The following is a 17,251-nucleotide window of genomic DNA, read 5'->3' as shown; positions in this document are numbered from 1 at the left end:
TTCCTATAGCAGGATGACCAAAATTGAACACAATACCCTGACAGTGTCCTTACCAGCACCTTGTACAACCGCACCATGACCTCCCAACTTCTATACTTAGTGCCCTGACTGATGATATAGTGATTATTCAAACCTCAGAGCACATCTGACATGATTCAGGAGAGTTTTCTCACATGCATATTTCTCCATTGGCATCCAAGAGGGAATCCCAAAGCAGTGACTTGGAAAATCAGAGCAGCTTCCTCTTCCTGTCACTGCAGCTAAGATCCTACACACACACTTACATGTCTGCCAGATTGATCAGTTAGGTGATCATTTAGAAAAGTGCAGTTCAACCACTCTGAGCAACCCTATGCTATTCTCATGCAGTTCACAAGAACTGTTTGATCCAGGAAAATTGACGTAGCTGTTGATAAGTTTCATCTCAAAGTGCATAGACATCTTCCTTCTGCATTTCTACCTCAACAAGGAGTGATCAAGTGCATGACAGAAGTAAGAAGACAACTGGTGTAGCATTTTCACATGGGATACCAGCTATAAGCTAATGCATCCAGAGGGTCACACCAATGACAATCCAAGCAAGCTTGCAACAGCAACAACCACTACCACCACAACAACTTCCCCAACTAAATACAAGCGGTATCAGAAATAAAATAGTGGAGAATGACATTTAATAGCACAGCAAAACTTTTCAAATATGTGTAAATCTCACTAGATATACATGTGCTTTAATTGACATCTGACACTGTTGATAACATCTTGCCCAAGCTTGTGAAATTTGAGTTAGGAGCATAAAAAGTGTTTTTCCCTTTGTAAAAGAAGCCATATTTGCTGGTAATACAACCTTTTTAGAACAATCCAAATTGTACCTCATATAAAGGCTTATGGAAAGTGGACTGTATGCAAGGTCAAGCACCTGATTTTACAATCGTCATGCCAGAGTTGAAGACCCTGTGCCTGGATGGGGTCCCACGAAATTTAACCTAATAATTTCAGTGCTATCAGAAAATTGAGATACAATACTTTTGAATAGTACCCAATAACGGGGGCAGAGGTCAAATTCTGTTGATGCAGTATTTAGCAGATCATGTGACTGAGATTCTAATATACTTTAAAGCAAGAGCATTTGAATAGATTATAATGTTATTTAATGGAACAAAGCAAACTAGAGTTTTTCCACAAAAGACTAACTGTTACAGCAAGCAGTTTAATAGTTTTACCAAGCAATTATGCACTCTTGTTCAATTTTAATTCTTTATTTTCTGGAAGTTAATTCATTTTTCAAGATTGAAACAATGGTTATTGTGCTTTGTGTGCAGCATTTGGTAAAAGAACAGACTTACCCTCATTCTTACAGAGCAAATGAGACCATCATTTGAAACCAGATGAAAAAATAGAAAATATCTTCAACAAATTGAACATTATGCATTTAACCATCGATTATTGTAATAAATTAATATATCCTTATTTATTATTTGCCTTTGTAAATGTTATATTATCCATTTAGAAATATTTGTGCTTCTCCCAAGGAACCTCATACAGTATATCGAGAGCACCTATTGGGAATTCAAGTCTGCCCATTCTTTTCCAACCATTTAAAATTAACATATGCCTGAATTTTTCATAAACATACCCAACAGGTGAGACTCTCCACCTGTGATATGTATGAAATTGAATCTACATGCAATGACACTTGAAAGATAGCTGCATCATTGCTTCTCATTTTCTGTTACAATTAGAGTATATTTCTAGGTGTAAAAGTTATTAACATAGAAGAGTACAGCACAGTACGAGCCCTTCAGCCCACAATGTTGTGCCGACCTGTATAAACCTACTCTATGATCAATCTAATCCTTCCCTCCTACTCAGCCCATAATCCTCCATTTTTCTTACATCCATGTGCCTATCCAAGAGTCTTTTAAATGTCCCTACTGAACCAGCCTCTACCATCACCCCCGGCAGTGTGTTCCAGGCACCCACCACTCTCTGTGTAAAAAACCTACCTCTGAGATCCCCCCAAAGCTTTTCTTCTCTGACCCTAAACTGGTGTCCTCTGGTATTGGTCATTGCCGCATTGGGGAAAAGGTGCTGGTTGTCCACTCTCTCTATGCCTCTCATAATCTTATCCACCTCTATCAAATCGCCTTTTATCCTGTGTCACTCCAAAAGAAAAGCCCTAGCTCACTCAACCTTTCCTCATAAGATGTTCTCTAATGCAGGCAGCATCCTAGTAAATCTCCTTTACACCCTCTCTAAAGGTCCCCGCATCCTTCCTATAATGAGGCGACCAGAATTCAAATACTCTAAGTGTGGTCTAACCAGAGTTTTATAGAGCTGCAACACTACTTCGCAGCTCTTGAACTCAATCCCCCAACTAATGAAGGCCAGCACACCATACACCTTCTTAACAACTCTATCGACCTGTGTGGCAACCTTGAGGGATCTATGGACTTGGACCGCAAGATCCCTCTGTTCGTCCACACTGATAAGAATCCTTTCACTAACCTTGTACTCCGCTTACGTTCAATCTTCCAAAGTGTATCATTTCACACTTCTCCAGATTGAACTCCATCTGCCACTTCTCCGCCCAACTCTGCATCCTGTCTATATCCCGTTGCAACCTACGACAACCTCCCACACTATCTGCAACACCTCCAACCTTCGTGTCATCTTCACTTCCTCATCCAAATCATTTATAAAAATCACAAAAAACAGGGGTCCCAGAACAGATTCCCACGGAACACTACTGGTCACCAACCTCCAGGCAGAATACTCTCCAGCTACTACCACCTTCTGCCTTCTGTGGGCAAGCCATTTCCAAATCCGCACGGCCAAGTCTCCATGGATCCCACACCTCATGACTTTATGGATGAGCCTACCATGGGGAACCTTGTCAAATGCCCTACTAAAGTCCATATACACCACATCCACTGCTCTACCTTCATCAATTTGATCTATCACCTCCGCGAAAAACTCAATTAGGCTCATGAGGCATGACCTGCCTCTCACAAAGCTATGCTGACTATGCTTCTCCAAGTGCTCCTAAGTCCTGAAGATCCTAAGAATCCTCTCCAATAGCTAGCCCACCACTGATGTAAGACTCACTGATCTCTCATTCCCAGGATTATCCTTATTACCTTTCTTGAACAACAGAACAACATTTGCCATCCTCCAGTCCTCTGGTACCACTCCTGTGGCCAGGGAGGATGCAAATATCATCGTCAACGCCCCAGCAATTTCTTCCCTCGCTTGCTGTAGCAACCTGCAGTATATCCCTTCCGGCCCTGTGTATTTATCTATCCTAATGTTTTTCAGAAGCTCCAACACTGCCTCTTTCATAACCTCAACGTGCTCCAGCACATTAGCCTGTTCTACGCTGACCTCATATTCGTTAAAGTTTCTTTCCCTAGTGAACATTGAAGCAAAGTATTCATTAAGGACCTCCCCTACCTCCTCCACTTCCAGGTACATGTTTCCTCCTTTATCCCTGAGTGGTCCTACCCTCACCCTAGTCATCCTTCTGTTCTTCACGTATGTGTAGAATGCCTTGGGGTTTTCCTTAATTCTTAATTCTAATTTACCAAGGCCTTCTCATGTCCCCTTCCAGCTCTCCTAAGTCCCTTCTTTAGCTCCTTCCTGGCTACCTTATAATTCTCAAGAGCCCCGCCTGATTTTTGCTTCCTAAACCTTAAGTATGCTTCCTTCTTCTTCTTGACTAAATGTTACAACTCTCTTGCCAAGCATGGTTCCTTCTTCCTACCATCCTTTTCCTGTCTCAGTGGGACAAACCTATCCAGAACCCCATGCAAGTGTTCCCTAAACAGCCTCCAATTTCTGCTGTGAATTTCCCTGAGAGCATCTGTTCCCAATTTATGCTCCCAAGTTCCCACCTAATACCATCATAAGCCCTCTCCCAATTGAAAACTTTCCCATATTGTCTGTTCCTATCCTTGTCCATGACTATACTAAAGGTTAGGGAGTTGTGGTCGCTATCTCTGAACCACTGTCCCAGAGAACACCCTTATGCTGAGAACATAACTTCTATAATATTTTCATGAGAAATTCAAAAATTAAAAATTAAATCTGTAATATGTTTCAAGATGATGCAATTTATTAAATATACTCACCAAGAGGGAGCCCTGGACTCATTTGTCCAATGTAAAAGTAGATGAATAATGCCACAGCAATATTAATTAAGGCATAAATCCAATGAATCACAAACATGATTAGAACAGATACTATTGCCTGAGAAAAAAAATGATTATATTAATCAGTTAAAAAATGAAATGCTTTGACTTCAAGTTGCATATTGTATTTTTACACCATTCTGCTTATTAATATTTCCAGAGATATCATCAGTGCCTTCCATGAATCATTGATTTGTTACAGCACAAATGGAGGCCTTTGGCCTATTGAGTTTAAACCAGCTCCAGTACAGCAATCCAGTCAGTTCCATTCCCCTGCTCTTTCCACACAGTCCTTCAACTTTTTCTCCTTCAAACATCTATCCACTCGTCTTATAGACAATATATTCAAAATCATAAGAATTCACTCAGTCAAAAAGATTGGCCTCACATCTTTTGCCCAGATTTTTAAATCTGGGTCCCCTGATCATTGAACCATCTGCCAATAGGAACAGCTTCTCTCTATTTACCCTCCCCTGGACCTGTCTTGATCTTGGGTGCCTCTCTCAAATCTCTTTACAACCTTCTTTACACTAAAGAGGATTATCTCAGCTTCTCAAGTTTAACCTTCTAGAATCCCTTATCTCTGCAATTCCAGTTAGTCTATTCTGTACCCTCTCTATGATCTTCACATCTTTCACAATATATGGTGATCAGAATTGGAAGCAATACTCCATTTATAGCCTACCCAGCGAATTAGACACATTTAGAGTTACTTCTCACTTGTATTCTGATTTAAGAATTTAAAGCTTCCCAGTGCTTTACTGACCACTCTTTCAATATGCCCGGCTACTTTCAAGGATTTATGCAGATATAAACCAGAACTTTGACCCACCATAAGTGAAAATACAGCAAGATATTTCTAGTCAAGACGGAATGTGACTTAAAGGGAAACCTGAAGCAGGAGGCACTCTCATGCAAGTATTTTTATAATTTCTTAAAAAAAGATTATCCATTTGTTCAGCAAATAATACAAAATAAAAGTTCCTGATAGATTTTGTACACAATACAATTTGTCTTTTTTTTCCCACTAACATGCTGTAATCAACTCCATAACCACAGAGAATCAGTCTGACATGCAAATTCTAATGCAGCTTTCTCAAATTTTTTTATATATGTTTGTGTAATAAAAAAACATGTTTCTTTAGAGCCGGGTGTGTTACATCCCTCAATATCCATTCCTGCTGCACGGAAATAGAACATTCCACTACCATGAGACAATTTTCCTTGTCTAAAGTTTAAGCTCTGAAGCCACTACGCAGCGAAATCACAGGGTTTCTACAAGTGGATTTGAAGCAATGGTATCACAGGGAAACAGGAGGAAATCCTAACATTTTTTATGGGTTTGGTATTGGAATCTCATCAGTACCTATCGAATTTCCTCCTATTTCCTTGTCATACTATTACTCCATTTTGACCAACTCAGAAATGACTCATATTTTGAAGCATCTTATGTTAAGGAAAGAAGTCAGTAATTCCCTCCTGAGAGTGAGGACTGTTAGTAGAAAATAATGAAGGACTTCTGACGATACAATTATTGATAAGAATAATGGAGAAATAATATAACCCTGAGCCTGAATAGTCTCTACACAAAGATCTTCTTCAGCAATCCCTCAGGATCAAGGATGACCTGCTTCCACCCCTTTTTTTGTGGGTTCTCTGGATGCAGACTCACCCACAGAGGAGGCAGGGAGGTAGATTGTAAGGTGGCACACTCCTTCTGCCACTTATGCAGGGCATGCATGTGCTCCCAATGCATGGCCTCGAGATTTTCAATACCATTATGAATACATCTTCAGTCTCATAGGCCAGAGATTCACAGGAGTCAGTTGAGATTCTGCATTTCTTCAAGAAGGCTTTTGAGCACATCCTTGAATCTTTTATTCTATCTGCCTGGTAATCTCTTCCCATAACAAAGTTCAGAACATAATGTCTATGACAAAATAATTAAGTGCTGGCAAAATTTGTGATATCTTGGGAGACAGGGATTTAAGAGAAACGGTAAGACATCTACCAATGAACTAGAAATAAAGGAACATAACACCAATCTTTAGAAAAGGGCAAAAAGACTATCCTGAAACACATAAGCCAATTCTGCAAATGCTGCAAATTCTCCAGAAGAAGTGCATCATAAAGCATCATGAAAGATGAGAGGCCATCACATGGAATGCTAACTGCTTCTCTCTGCACTGATGTTTTCTAACCTGCTGAGCACTTCCAGCATTTTGTTTTAATTCAGATATCCAATATGCAGTTAAATAACTAAAGGTAAATATGAAAAAATTTGTGAATGTTCTTTATCTAGGGCAAAACCTTTGATGGAGAAATGCCTGGAATATTTATCCATAAGTCAGGAAACATAAACTAGATGTTAATTTTTGAAACTGTTTCATCAATGGATATATGGAGAAGTGTCGGAGTAGCAGGAACTGTCTGGTGCTCTGCATCGGGGATCAGAATCTAATCCTTCACTATTCACTACGCAGACTAGGTAGGGAATAAATATAAAACATTCAAAATTAGGTAACACCACCCTGGGCAGGCACAGTAGTATAGCGGTTAGCGTAACGCTATTACAGCACCAGTGATCCAGGTTCAATTCCGCTGCTGTCTGTAAGGAGTTGGTATGTTCTCCCCATGTCTGCATGGGTTTCCTCTGGGTGCTCTGGTTTCCTCCCACATTCCAAAGATGTACGGGTTAGGAAGTTGTGGGCATGCTATGTTGGCACCGGAAGCGTGGCAACACTTGCGGGCTGCCCCCAGAACATTCTACGCAAAAAGGATGCATTTCACTGTGTGTTTCGATGTACATGTGACTAATAAAGATATCTTATCTTATCTTAAGTGGAGCTAGGAGACATCTAAGTTGATTAGGAAGTCAGTCTGGAAAAAGGCAAAATAAATATGTCAAATGGTCTTTGGTTGCATATTTCATGGAATGAAACACAAATCACAGAATGTGATACAAGTTTATACACATCATTAGTTTATGCACAGTGGTTTTAACTGTGTCCAGTTATAATAGTTCTAATCACCATATTACAGAAGGCTATACTTGGGTGGATGGTGGGGGGAGATGGTCGGCACCAGGAAGCTACACTGAAACCACAATGTGGATGAATTCATGCACACTTGACACAGTGCAGAAATGCAAAACTTATACCTCCCTCCAATCTCATTATCGGAATGGTAACATACAAATGGCCAAATGTACTATTTACCCCAATTGGCCTGTATCCACACAGTGCGTGGCTGTCACTAGGTTGATAGTATTGATCCAACTGCTACTCAAAATCATTGCAAAGGCTCAAGAAATATGCTGGAAGAGCACCAGAACATGGAAGAATCAAGGGCCCCAATTTTTACAAGTGATTCAGGATGCCTCAATTATTGAGATGGAGGATGATCAGGGTCCCCTGGAGGCAGAGGACTAGGAGAGTGTGCCAGTCCATACTGAAGAGACAGTAGGAGGAGATTACACTCAAACTCAATGCCACAAGTCAAGTGCCAAAGAGATGAATGGAAGGCCACAAGATGTTCATCTCTTGACAACTACATGTGTTGTCAAGGCAAGCAAGGTCAGCTTTCTAGCCCAACATTTTGTTCCATGTAACTCATCCTCTTCACCCACCTTGAAACATTACCTTTCAATCATGACTCCTACCTAATGTTAATATGCCCCACCACACCCTCACGTGCATATCACCACTCTAAGCCTCGACTCACATCTCACAGCTTGATCACACTCCCACCTATTCAGCTGCAACATGCACAGCACCCAGGCATTTCAAGAATGGTCTTGGCTCTCCCTTTGCACAAGAACGTGGACTAAAATGGAGTGAACAAAAACAGAGTACTGAGGGAGAGGCACATATCCGACAGTTCATTGACTAGGTAGAGAGAAATGGCTGTCAAAGAGTTGATGTCCAGAGATGATGCACATCATTGAACACAACACTGCCCTCATATGAAATTTATCCCCTCATATTTTACTGACTCCTCTGATTCATTCCTTTCCTCCATTCATCATTACCTTACCCCTTTGTTTTTTTTTCCTTCAATATACCCAGGAACTTCCACTGCAGGAAACATTTTCCCCATATCAAAGGTGGATAAAACTAGAGGGCTTAGGTTAAGGGTAAGGGGGAGAGATTCAGATGGGATATGAGGAGGACTTTCTTCATTCAGAGAGTGGTAAGCAGTTGGACTGCACTGCCTGATTGAAGCTGCATCATTGACAGCATTTATGATGTGTCAGGATGAACACTTGCATTGCTTAGGCATTGAGGGTTATGGACCAAGCGTTAGGCAATGGGGTTAATATGGAAGTGGACATTGAGCCTAATGGCCTGTTTCAATGCTGTATGATTCTATGATTCTACCTGACCAGGCCCTAGTTGCTAAACAGGAGAGCAAAAGCAATTGGACGCAGTCATTCACAGATACCAACTGAGATACTGGCAGTTTGGGCATTATGTACATGTGCTGAGTCACCAGGCATGAACAGTGTGTAGCCAGAGCAGGCCATGTACCAACACACCAGTGGGTCAGGTTGCACCTGTGCTTTACTCGAGGACTTGGATGAAGACTGCAGTGCAGCAGCCTACAGACAAATGCTCTCTGAATGTATATCAAGGTATTTGGGGCATCAGCAGATGATTCTGTGAACTGTTCAATGTCATTGAGTATGGAGAAGTCCAGCTCCTACCACGCACACAGTTTTGTGTAGAACGCAATGGCCAGCCTTTCCCACATGGGAGTGGTGGCCAACTCCTTCTCACACATCAGACACATTACAATGGACAGTGCCTCAGTTTCTACTGCAGCCATAAGACTAAAAGTCACAAACCATACTGTGAATTCAAACTGGTGCCATTATTTGTAAATTTATATCATGGCTCATAGCCAAGGCAAGGCCAACAAATATATTTTTAATTGTATCTTTGGAGATAGTAAAACACAAAACTATCATCCTAATCAGGGCTGGATTCAAACTGAGATATCCAAGGGTAATTTATCTTTGTTTCATAAATGTAAAGTAAAAGGTCAAGCTAACTATTAATCTATCTAACACATGTTAATTGTTTGGTATCAACTTTTTTGAAAGCGAAAGAGCAAGCGAATAGGACTGACAGGATTGCTCCACTGGGAGCCAACACAGACTTGATGTGACAAATGGCCTCCTTTTGTGCTATGAAAATTACCAATTTCCAAGGACTAAAATTGCTGACTTTGTAATACACATCAACAGTCAATAAGTGAGCTTATGTTCTCTTGAGACTTTGCTGCATCAAGACCACTATAAACAGGAAATTGTGCCTTTTATAAAAGTGAAGTGTTCATATGAACTATTATAAGTGTACAATAAATGTTGTTACTTACACCAGTGAATGAAACCCAGCAGTTGCAGAATCTGGAATAAAATGACCTTGGCATTGTATAAATTTCTGCTTCCTGAGACTTTTGCCTTTCAATGGAACCTGCAGATGGGGAGTAATGACATAAAGACAATACTTCAAAAAGTTCATTTGTAACAGGACTTAACCTTAGTAATTCAATTCAACTGCCAATATAATGTTTATTTTACTAACAAAGACAACATTTCTTTAATCACAGGAAAAGAAAAGTCATAAACTATAATTTTGATTTTCAATCGAATGCAGGTGCTCAAATTAACTAAACAGTTCAAAAAAAATAAGCATTTTTACTGTCACTTCAACATAATTTCCAAACTATAATTGCATTGGTGCCTCCTTTTTCTACCACTGTCACCAAATCAGTGGAAAAGATTTGTACTGTTTACCTCGCCCTGGGGCCCATATGCTGCATCTCTTTATCCAAAATATACACTCTGTACATGGACAGACTAAACAGAAACAAATGTGAAAATGTTGTATTAAGGATCGTATCATGCCAACTTTTGCCAGCACTTCAAATTGGAACTATTGGTGTCACACATTGAAACTTTACTAAATCCTGGACTTCTCTATGTACACAATGAAACAGAGTTAGAGTCATAGAGCTGTGCAGCATAGAAACAGGCCCTTCAGCCCACTGCTTCTATACCAATCATCATGCCTATCTATACTAATCCCACGTCTGCATTATTTCCATATCCCTCTTTACTCTGCTCATTGCAGTTCTTCCAGATCCCTCTTAAATGTTGTTACTGTTCCTGCCTCTACCATGTCCTCTAGCAGCTCATTCCAGATACCAACTACTCTATGTGAAAACCTTATCCCTCAGATCCCCTTTAAACCTCTTCCCCTCTCACCTTATACCTATGCTCCCCTACCATGGGAAAGAGACACTGGCCACCTATCCGATCTACAGCTCTCATAATTTTATATACCTCTATCCTGTCACCTCTCAGCCTCTTTCGCTCCAGGGAAAACAGACCTAGCCTATCTAATCTCTCCTGATAACTCAAGCCCTCCAATCCAGATAACATCCTTGTGAATCTTTACTGCACCCTCTCTAGTTTAATCATGTCCTTCCTATTATGTGGTGAACAGAAATGTACACAATACTCAAAGTGCAGCCAAACCAATGTTTTGTAGAACTGTAACATGACATCCCAACTTTCATACCCAAAGCTTCGGCTGATGAAGGCAAGCATGTTGAAGTTTGTGAAATACTGACAGATTTGAAAGGCTAAATGTGTCAGTTTACACTACAATTGGACTCCACGTGAAATTTTTCTGGGATTCCCCAGCATTACGCAGGATCTGGGGCCCCATTATTTTTTATGGGCATTTTAGTACAAAGATTTAGGAAGCAAGGAGGAAGGTGTTACTTTTCAATAAATTACTTTAATATCCTTAAATACTTTTAATTATTCATGTTTTAATTTTTCTTGAATAATTTAATTGTTTTCATTATTTACTTCATGTTTAACAGTTTTTAACTGACCGAATTGTTTTTAAATGCCTCAAGAGACATTTAACATCTATTAAAATAAATGACAGGTGATATCGCCAATGAAGCCACGAACCCCGCCTTACCAGCTACTAGAAGATGTAAGGGGTCATCTGGGAGTGGGACATCCCCATTGCACTGTCCAAGGCTCCATCGCTGCTGAGACCACAGTGCTGGGCTCTGGAGTGTAGGGGTGGTGGGGGGCCTCTGTTTCTAGAACAGGTAAACATGAGTGTGCATGGGCCATGGGTATAAGTTCTGGTGAGGGGTGAGAAGGAAGAATTAGGTCGATACAACAAGCCAGGCAGCATCCGTGGAGAAAAGCAGGTAATCAACGACCCAGATGCTGTCTGGCCTGCTGAGATCCTCCAGCATCATAGCGCTTTTCATCTAGATTCCAGCATCTGCAGTCCTCTGTTTCTTTGGGCCAATACAATGTGACCCATGGTTTTTGCAATCCGATGTTGCACTCACTCAATTGTTCATTCTTTTTTTGGAAATCTATATTAGAATGTGTAAGCAATCCAACCCTCGTGTGAACAAACAACACATGTTATCCTTATCTAATATCGAAACAACACTGGAATCACTATGTAATAATCCTAAGTAGAAATTTTGGCCCATTACCTCTGTACCTACCCATGGGGTAAAGTAGGCAATTGTAACACCCGCACCGCATATTGGTTATCTCAGGTTACAGAGCTAAAACAATACTTTCCATAGACTGGAAGATTACATGGACCATGTGGCTCAGTGTGACACACTAAATAACTGAGGCCTGTTAAAGGTGGAAGTTAATCAACCCATGACAATTTTCAAGTAAAATATGGAGCTTTCCTGACGTCCTAACATACCTCCTCAAACCAATAGTCAAAATGAATTAGCTAATCAGTTAGCTTTTACTGCTGGGACCTCGCTGTATCCCAGCGAGGCACTTGCCACATTTGCCTAAAGAAGATGACTGCATTGAAAATGCCATTGCTCATTGCTTTTGCAAGCTGATCTTGCACTCACTCAATTGTTCATTCCGTTTTTTGTAAATATAGATTAGAATGAGTAAGCAATCCAACCCTGGGGTGTATACACAGCACATGCTATCCTTATCCAATATCCAAACAGCACTGAAGTTTGTGACTTACTGACAGATCTGGATGACTGAATCTGTCAGTTCACACCACCACTGGACTGTGGAATCTTTCTGGGATGTTTTTCTTTTCATTTCCACCATGTTGCATATTTGACTCATATAAGTAGACATTTATAAGAAATTTGAGCAATAATCTCTGTCCATAACTTAATTTGGGAAAAACTTAATAACTAAAATCAATCATATCTATTGGAGCAGGCATGAAGGTAGATTCTGAACCTAGAAAAGGTAAATATTATTTTGACAACATCCTCAAAAATACAGGACAAGCTGCACAATTAACTATTCCAAAAGCAATTACCATATCCGCAAGATGCCATTGAATCGTCTGTGTCAGAAATATTTTGTCCCACTGTAGATTCGAATGTTGTATTGTCAAGGTGATGACCGCCTTCCACACTTTGAGTTACAGTAGGATTTTCAAGATGCTGATGATCTCCTAAATCTAATTCAGACAGGTCACCTGCGAGCTCAGTCCTGGAGATTTGACTGTTGTCCTCTTTAACTGTTGCGAATGAATTGTCAAAATCCAACATAAAGCTGTCCTGCAGTGTCTGCTTTGCAGGTTTTTTCACATTTTTCAACCAGACCGATTGATTCAAACTTCTTTCCTTTTCCTTATATTTTCTCATCTCTTCTTCCCTGCCATGAGACTTTGTTTGAAGGATTTGGTTCATGTCCTTGGTGAACTCAAGCAAGGAGCCATTCGTACTGCCTTTTATTGGGCCATCAGTACCATATTTAAGTGGACCATCCAAATTCAACGTTTGAGAAGATTTATAAGTTTTAGCATGCACTTTATTCTTGTTTTTTTCATTCTGCTGAATGTCATAGCTCATACAAACTGAGAAGTAAGAGTAATCTACAACACTGTAAGTCAACATAAAATTTATGCTGACTATTGGGGCAAGAACATTCACTTGTCCAATGAAGATAAATGCCATTGTCACAAGTCCTACAAGACATATCGCTGCCACTGGGGTTTTGTTTGGCCCCTTCTGAAATGGAAACAAAATTTTAAAAATTAGTATTATACATGACAAAGTAGATATTTTCTTATATTTATTATGCAATTAAGCACCTAGACAATTATTAAATAGTTAAGATTGCATTATAATGAATATGTGTAAAGGTATGAGCCAGTTGAAATGTGACAAAAGTCGTAAAAAATAGAAAAAGGGAATCACTCATCCACAATGATGGTTCAGTTGCCATTTAAACCATAGTGATGACATCTGTCAGATAGGGTTGAATAAAGGTCTCAAGATTAGACTGATTGCCTGGAACAGTAGTTCATTGTTTTAGGAAGAACTTCTTCCAGAACATTCCCATGGAAGTTTATATTGATGGTAAATTCCACATTAGGACAACATGCACATGGAATGTGGACTTAATCAACCCACACCCTCTGAATTTGTTAATTTAGTTTAGAATGGATTGAGGGAGTGGAGAGCACCAAAATTGATTAGATTCAGACCTGAGTTGTGCAATGAAAGATGAAAGAAAAGGACTTCCTTTACCAATTGTGAACTTCCATTGAGGGCCTATACTCACTGCAAACAATGGTTGGGCAATTAGAGGTGCATGGCTCTCAGTTCTTCACTATTTCACTTAAGTGTACATAAAAGTAAGTCCTTCATTTCCTGATGAATACTTCCCAGGAGCACCAGATTCGAGAAACAATCCTGAAGTCTGTCTTATCTAATAGCTTCAAATCTCAAAGGAATTAAATTTAAACCAACTCAACAAGACAAAAGGTTCCAGGACTTGGCAATAAACTCTCTTCTGTCATAATTTTTCTCCTAGGGAAATCTTGGAAAATTTATAGTTAAAAAAACAAATTCTATATGCAAAATTAATCTCGCTCCAAATTGTCCCAGCAACATAACTTCAATCCAACTTAAATATGTTTTTCTCAGTCTGTGAATATTATTTCCATATCGTGGACTGAAAATACTAGAACAATTAGTGCTGAACGACTGCCACTTTTTTGGGGGTGGAATGTGACTGGTGAACACCCTAAGCTGAACTAAAGTAGTCCAAACTAATTCCACTTGCAGTTCATTCACATGATAAAGTCTGGGTTGCTGCCAAGCAATTTCAGCTGTGTACTGATGCTACACACAGAATGCAAACAAGCATTGAATTGGCTCCAAAACAACCTCCTCCGTGTATTCCCTTATATCTTTGCTCCATTAACAATTCAAAACTGAACTCCTGATCCTGACTGGATTTCTGCTCTAACTACAGGACTGATCTGAAGCAGAACCATTTCACCCACAGCATGAATACAGCACTGGACACATACTCAACGAAAAGGAGAGAATTTCAAAGTTGAGTTTATTGTCATATGCACAAGTACATGTATGCACAGGTGCAATGAAAAACTCACTTGCAGCAGCATCACAGGCACAGAGCATCACATAACCAACATTCACAAGTAGAACACAAATTAATTATTAATTATCCACAATTTTTACAAAAAAAACACAATTAGAACAAAAAGAACAAAGTCCATTTTAGTGCAAAGTGATCAAAGTAATCACAGTGTTGCTAAACTGTAGTGATTAGGGTTTCAATTAATGAGACTGGACTAGTTTTGAATCACAGTCCTTGAGATGAAATAACATGGCTCTAATTGGCTATTTAAAAACGGGATTGTGCCAGAGGACAAGCAAGTAACTAATATGATTTTTATATTTAAGAGAAATAAGCAGGTCCAGCAACTAAAATCAATTAATTTAATATCGGTGAAATTCCCTCTCAAAAATGTAACAGGGAAGCATCTGCAAACTGAAATGATAATAAGAGTATCAGCATAAGTTTCAAAAGCGCATGCCACACTGGATCAAGCTTATTATAGAGCCATAGAGTTTTAAATTAGAGATCATAGAATTGTGCAGTGAAAACAGCCCTTTGGTCCGTAATGTCTATCTATATGAATCCCATTAGTCCAATATTCCTCTATGCCCTGTTCATTCAAGTACCTGTCCAGATACCTCTTTAAATGCTGTTACTGTTCCTATCTCTGCCAGATAACAACTACTTTGTGGGAAAAATTAACTCCTCAGATCCCCTTTAAATCTCTTCCCTCTCAACTTAAACCTATGATCTCTAATTTTAGGCACTCCTACCCTGGGAAATAGAACTGGATATCTACCCTATCTATGCTTCCCATAATTTTATGTACCTCTATCATGTCACCTCTCAGTCTCCTTCACCCCAGGGAAAATAGACCCAGCCTATCCAACCTCTCCTGATAACTCAAACCCTCCAATCCAGGTAACATCCTTGTGAATCTTTTCTGCACCCTCTCTAGCTTAATCACATCATTCCTGTAGTGCAGTGACTGAAACTGTGCACAATACTCCAAGTGCAGCCTAACCAAAATTTAGTGCACCTGTAACATGCTGTCCCAACTCATACTCAGTACCTCTGTTGATGAAGGCAAGCATGCCATATGGCTTCCTCACCACCCTGCCTAACCATGACTATTACCTGTATGCCAATGTTTCTCTGTTTAGCAACACTCCCCAAAGCCCTGTCATTTCACTGTTTATGTCCTGCCCTCATTTATCTTCCCAAAATGCATCAATTTGCACTTGTCCGAGTTAAATTCCACATGCCACTCCCTTTGCTCCATTTAAATTGAATCCATTACACTTAATGGATAATTCATTTCAAGTTGAAGTTGTCGTCTCTCTAAATATCTGATTGTCACTGGTTCATATGTAAATGCATAAATACACTTATTATCATTACCTCTCTGCAATTTATGTTGCACCATACCAGGAGGTTTGTTGGCCTCTTCCTTGGCTTTTCCGGCCAGCCATTGACAGAGAGTAGACTGCCAAAATGTTGTGACCAAGCAAATCCCAGATTCAACCAAATTTGGGGCAAATTTGATAGGGCAATGTAGGAGCATTGCAACTAGCCTCAGTTTATCAGGATGGGAGATGGGGAAAAAACTGCTGTGATTGCTGCTCTGATTGCTATTCTGTACTCCTGCTGGAATTGTCCATGTGCATGGATGTCTGGCAAGAGTATTAAGCTCCATATAATCAAGCAGTCTTCTGAGACTAGCTGTCAAGGCTTTCAGATGAATAACAGCCACAGTAAGTATTTTTCTAAGGCACCCACTGTGAAATAATATCCAGCAACAACTTAATGCCTTTTAATGCTACAGCTTCACAGACCTTGGGAAAATGGTGTTTATTTTTAAAAGCTGTTTGTGGTCATTAAGATGTCAGAGTAGTGTCTTTCACAGTCTGTATGAAACAAAACTTTTTAAAAAATCCAAAACAAACAATTGAAGTTTAAAATAAGTTAATGTGCTCAGCATGTTGTCCATCAGTATTGCCTTGAAAGGGAGCATTGATTTGATTTCTCTGATCATAGCTCTTCTTTATTGCCACGTTGTAATGGCTTAATATGGATTCTGATCCTATTTTTATTGCTTTTGTGGTTGTTGGAAGCATGCTGAATTACGTTGATAAGCAGCCTGATATATATGTATAAACATATCATCCTGTTAATAGAAAGAATTAATTTTATATTCCCTCCCTCCCTAAAACCTGTATGTCTCCCAGAGACATTCTATAACCTCTCTGTCTTTGAACAACATTTCCACACAACCAACTCCCTTCTGTGACTCTTAATTGTCAGACAACTTGTCCAATATCCAACACTGGATGAGAGGAACTCTTGTCCAGTTAAACATTGGGAAGATCTGAGCTATTGTGTCTGATTGCCAGCAATTCCTCCTCTAGACATCCAATCCATCCCTCTCTCTGACAACTGTTTGCAAATAAATCAGTCTGTTCACAATACGGTTGCTGCATTTGACCTCAAGATGAGCCTCAGACCATATAATCAGGCCATGATCAAAGAAACCTTTACTATCTCAGTAACAGTGCCTTCCTCCGCTTCTGACTCATTTCATCCAATGCTGAAATCTTCACCCACGCCTTTGTGAACACTTGACTATCCCAATTCATAATAG

The 17,251-nt window shown here is 39.7% G+C and overlaps 1 protein-coding gene across 7 annotated transcripts in view; it reads right to left on the bottom strand.

Annotated features, from left to right (window-relative positions):
* Positions 1 to 17,251, bottom strand: part of slc12a8 (solute carrier family 12 member 8) — a 104,014-nt gene that overhangs the window by 6,515 nt on the left and 80,248 nt on the right. For all 7 annotated transcript variants that reach the window (XM_052019216.1, XM_052019252.1, XM_052019232.1 and 4 more), the window contains 3 exons: positions 12,551 to 13,247; positions 9,567 to 9,664; positions 4,128 to 4,245 (listed from right to left, as the gene is read on the bottom strand). In XM_052019216.1, coding sequence (XP_051875176.1) covers positions 4,128 to 4,245; positions 9,567 to 9,664; positions 12,551 to 13,247 — 913 coding nt within the window. The remainder of the gene's footprint in view (positions 1 to 4,127; positions 4,246 to 9,566; positions 9,665 to 12,550; positions 13,248 to 17,251) is intronic.

Source organism: Pristis pectinata, chromosome 1, assembly GCF_009764475.1.
Source record: "Pristis pectinata isolate sPriPec2 chromosome 1, sPriPec2.1.pri, whole genome shotgun sequence".
Classification (NCBI taxonomy): Eukaryota; Metazoa; Chordata; class Chondrichthyes; order Rhinopristiformes; family Pristidae; genus Pristis; species Pristis pectinata.
The sequence above is the reverse complement of the archived record's forward strand: the minus strand, read 5'-3'. Positions and strand labels throughout refer to the sequence as shown.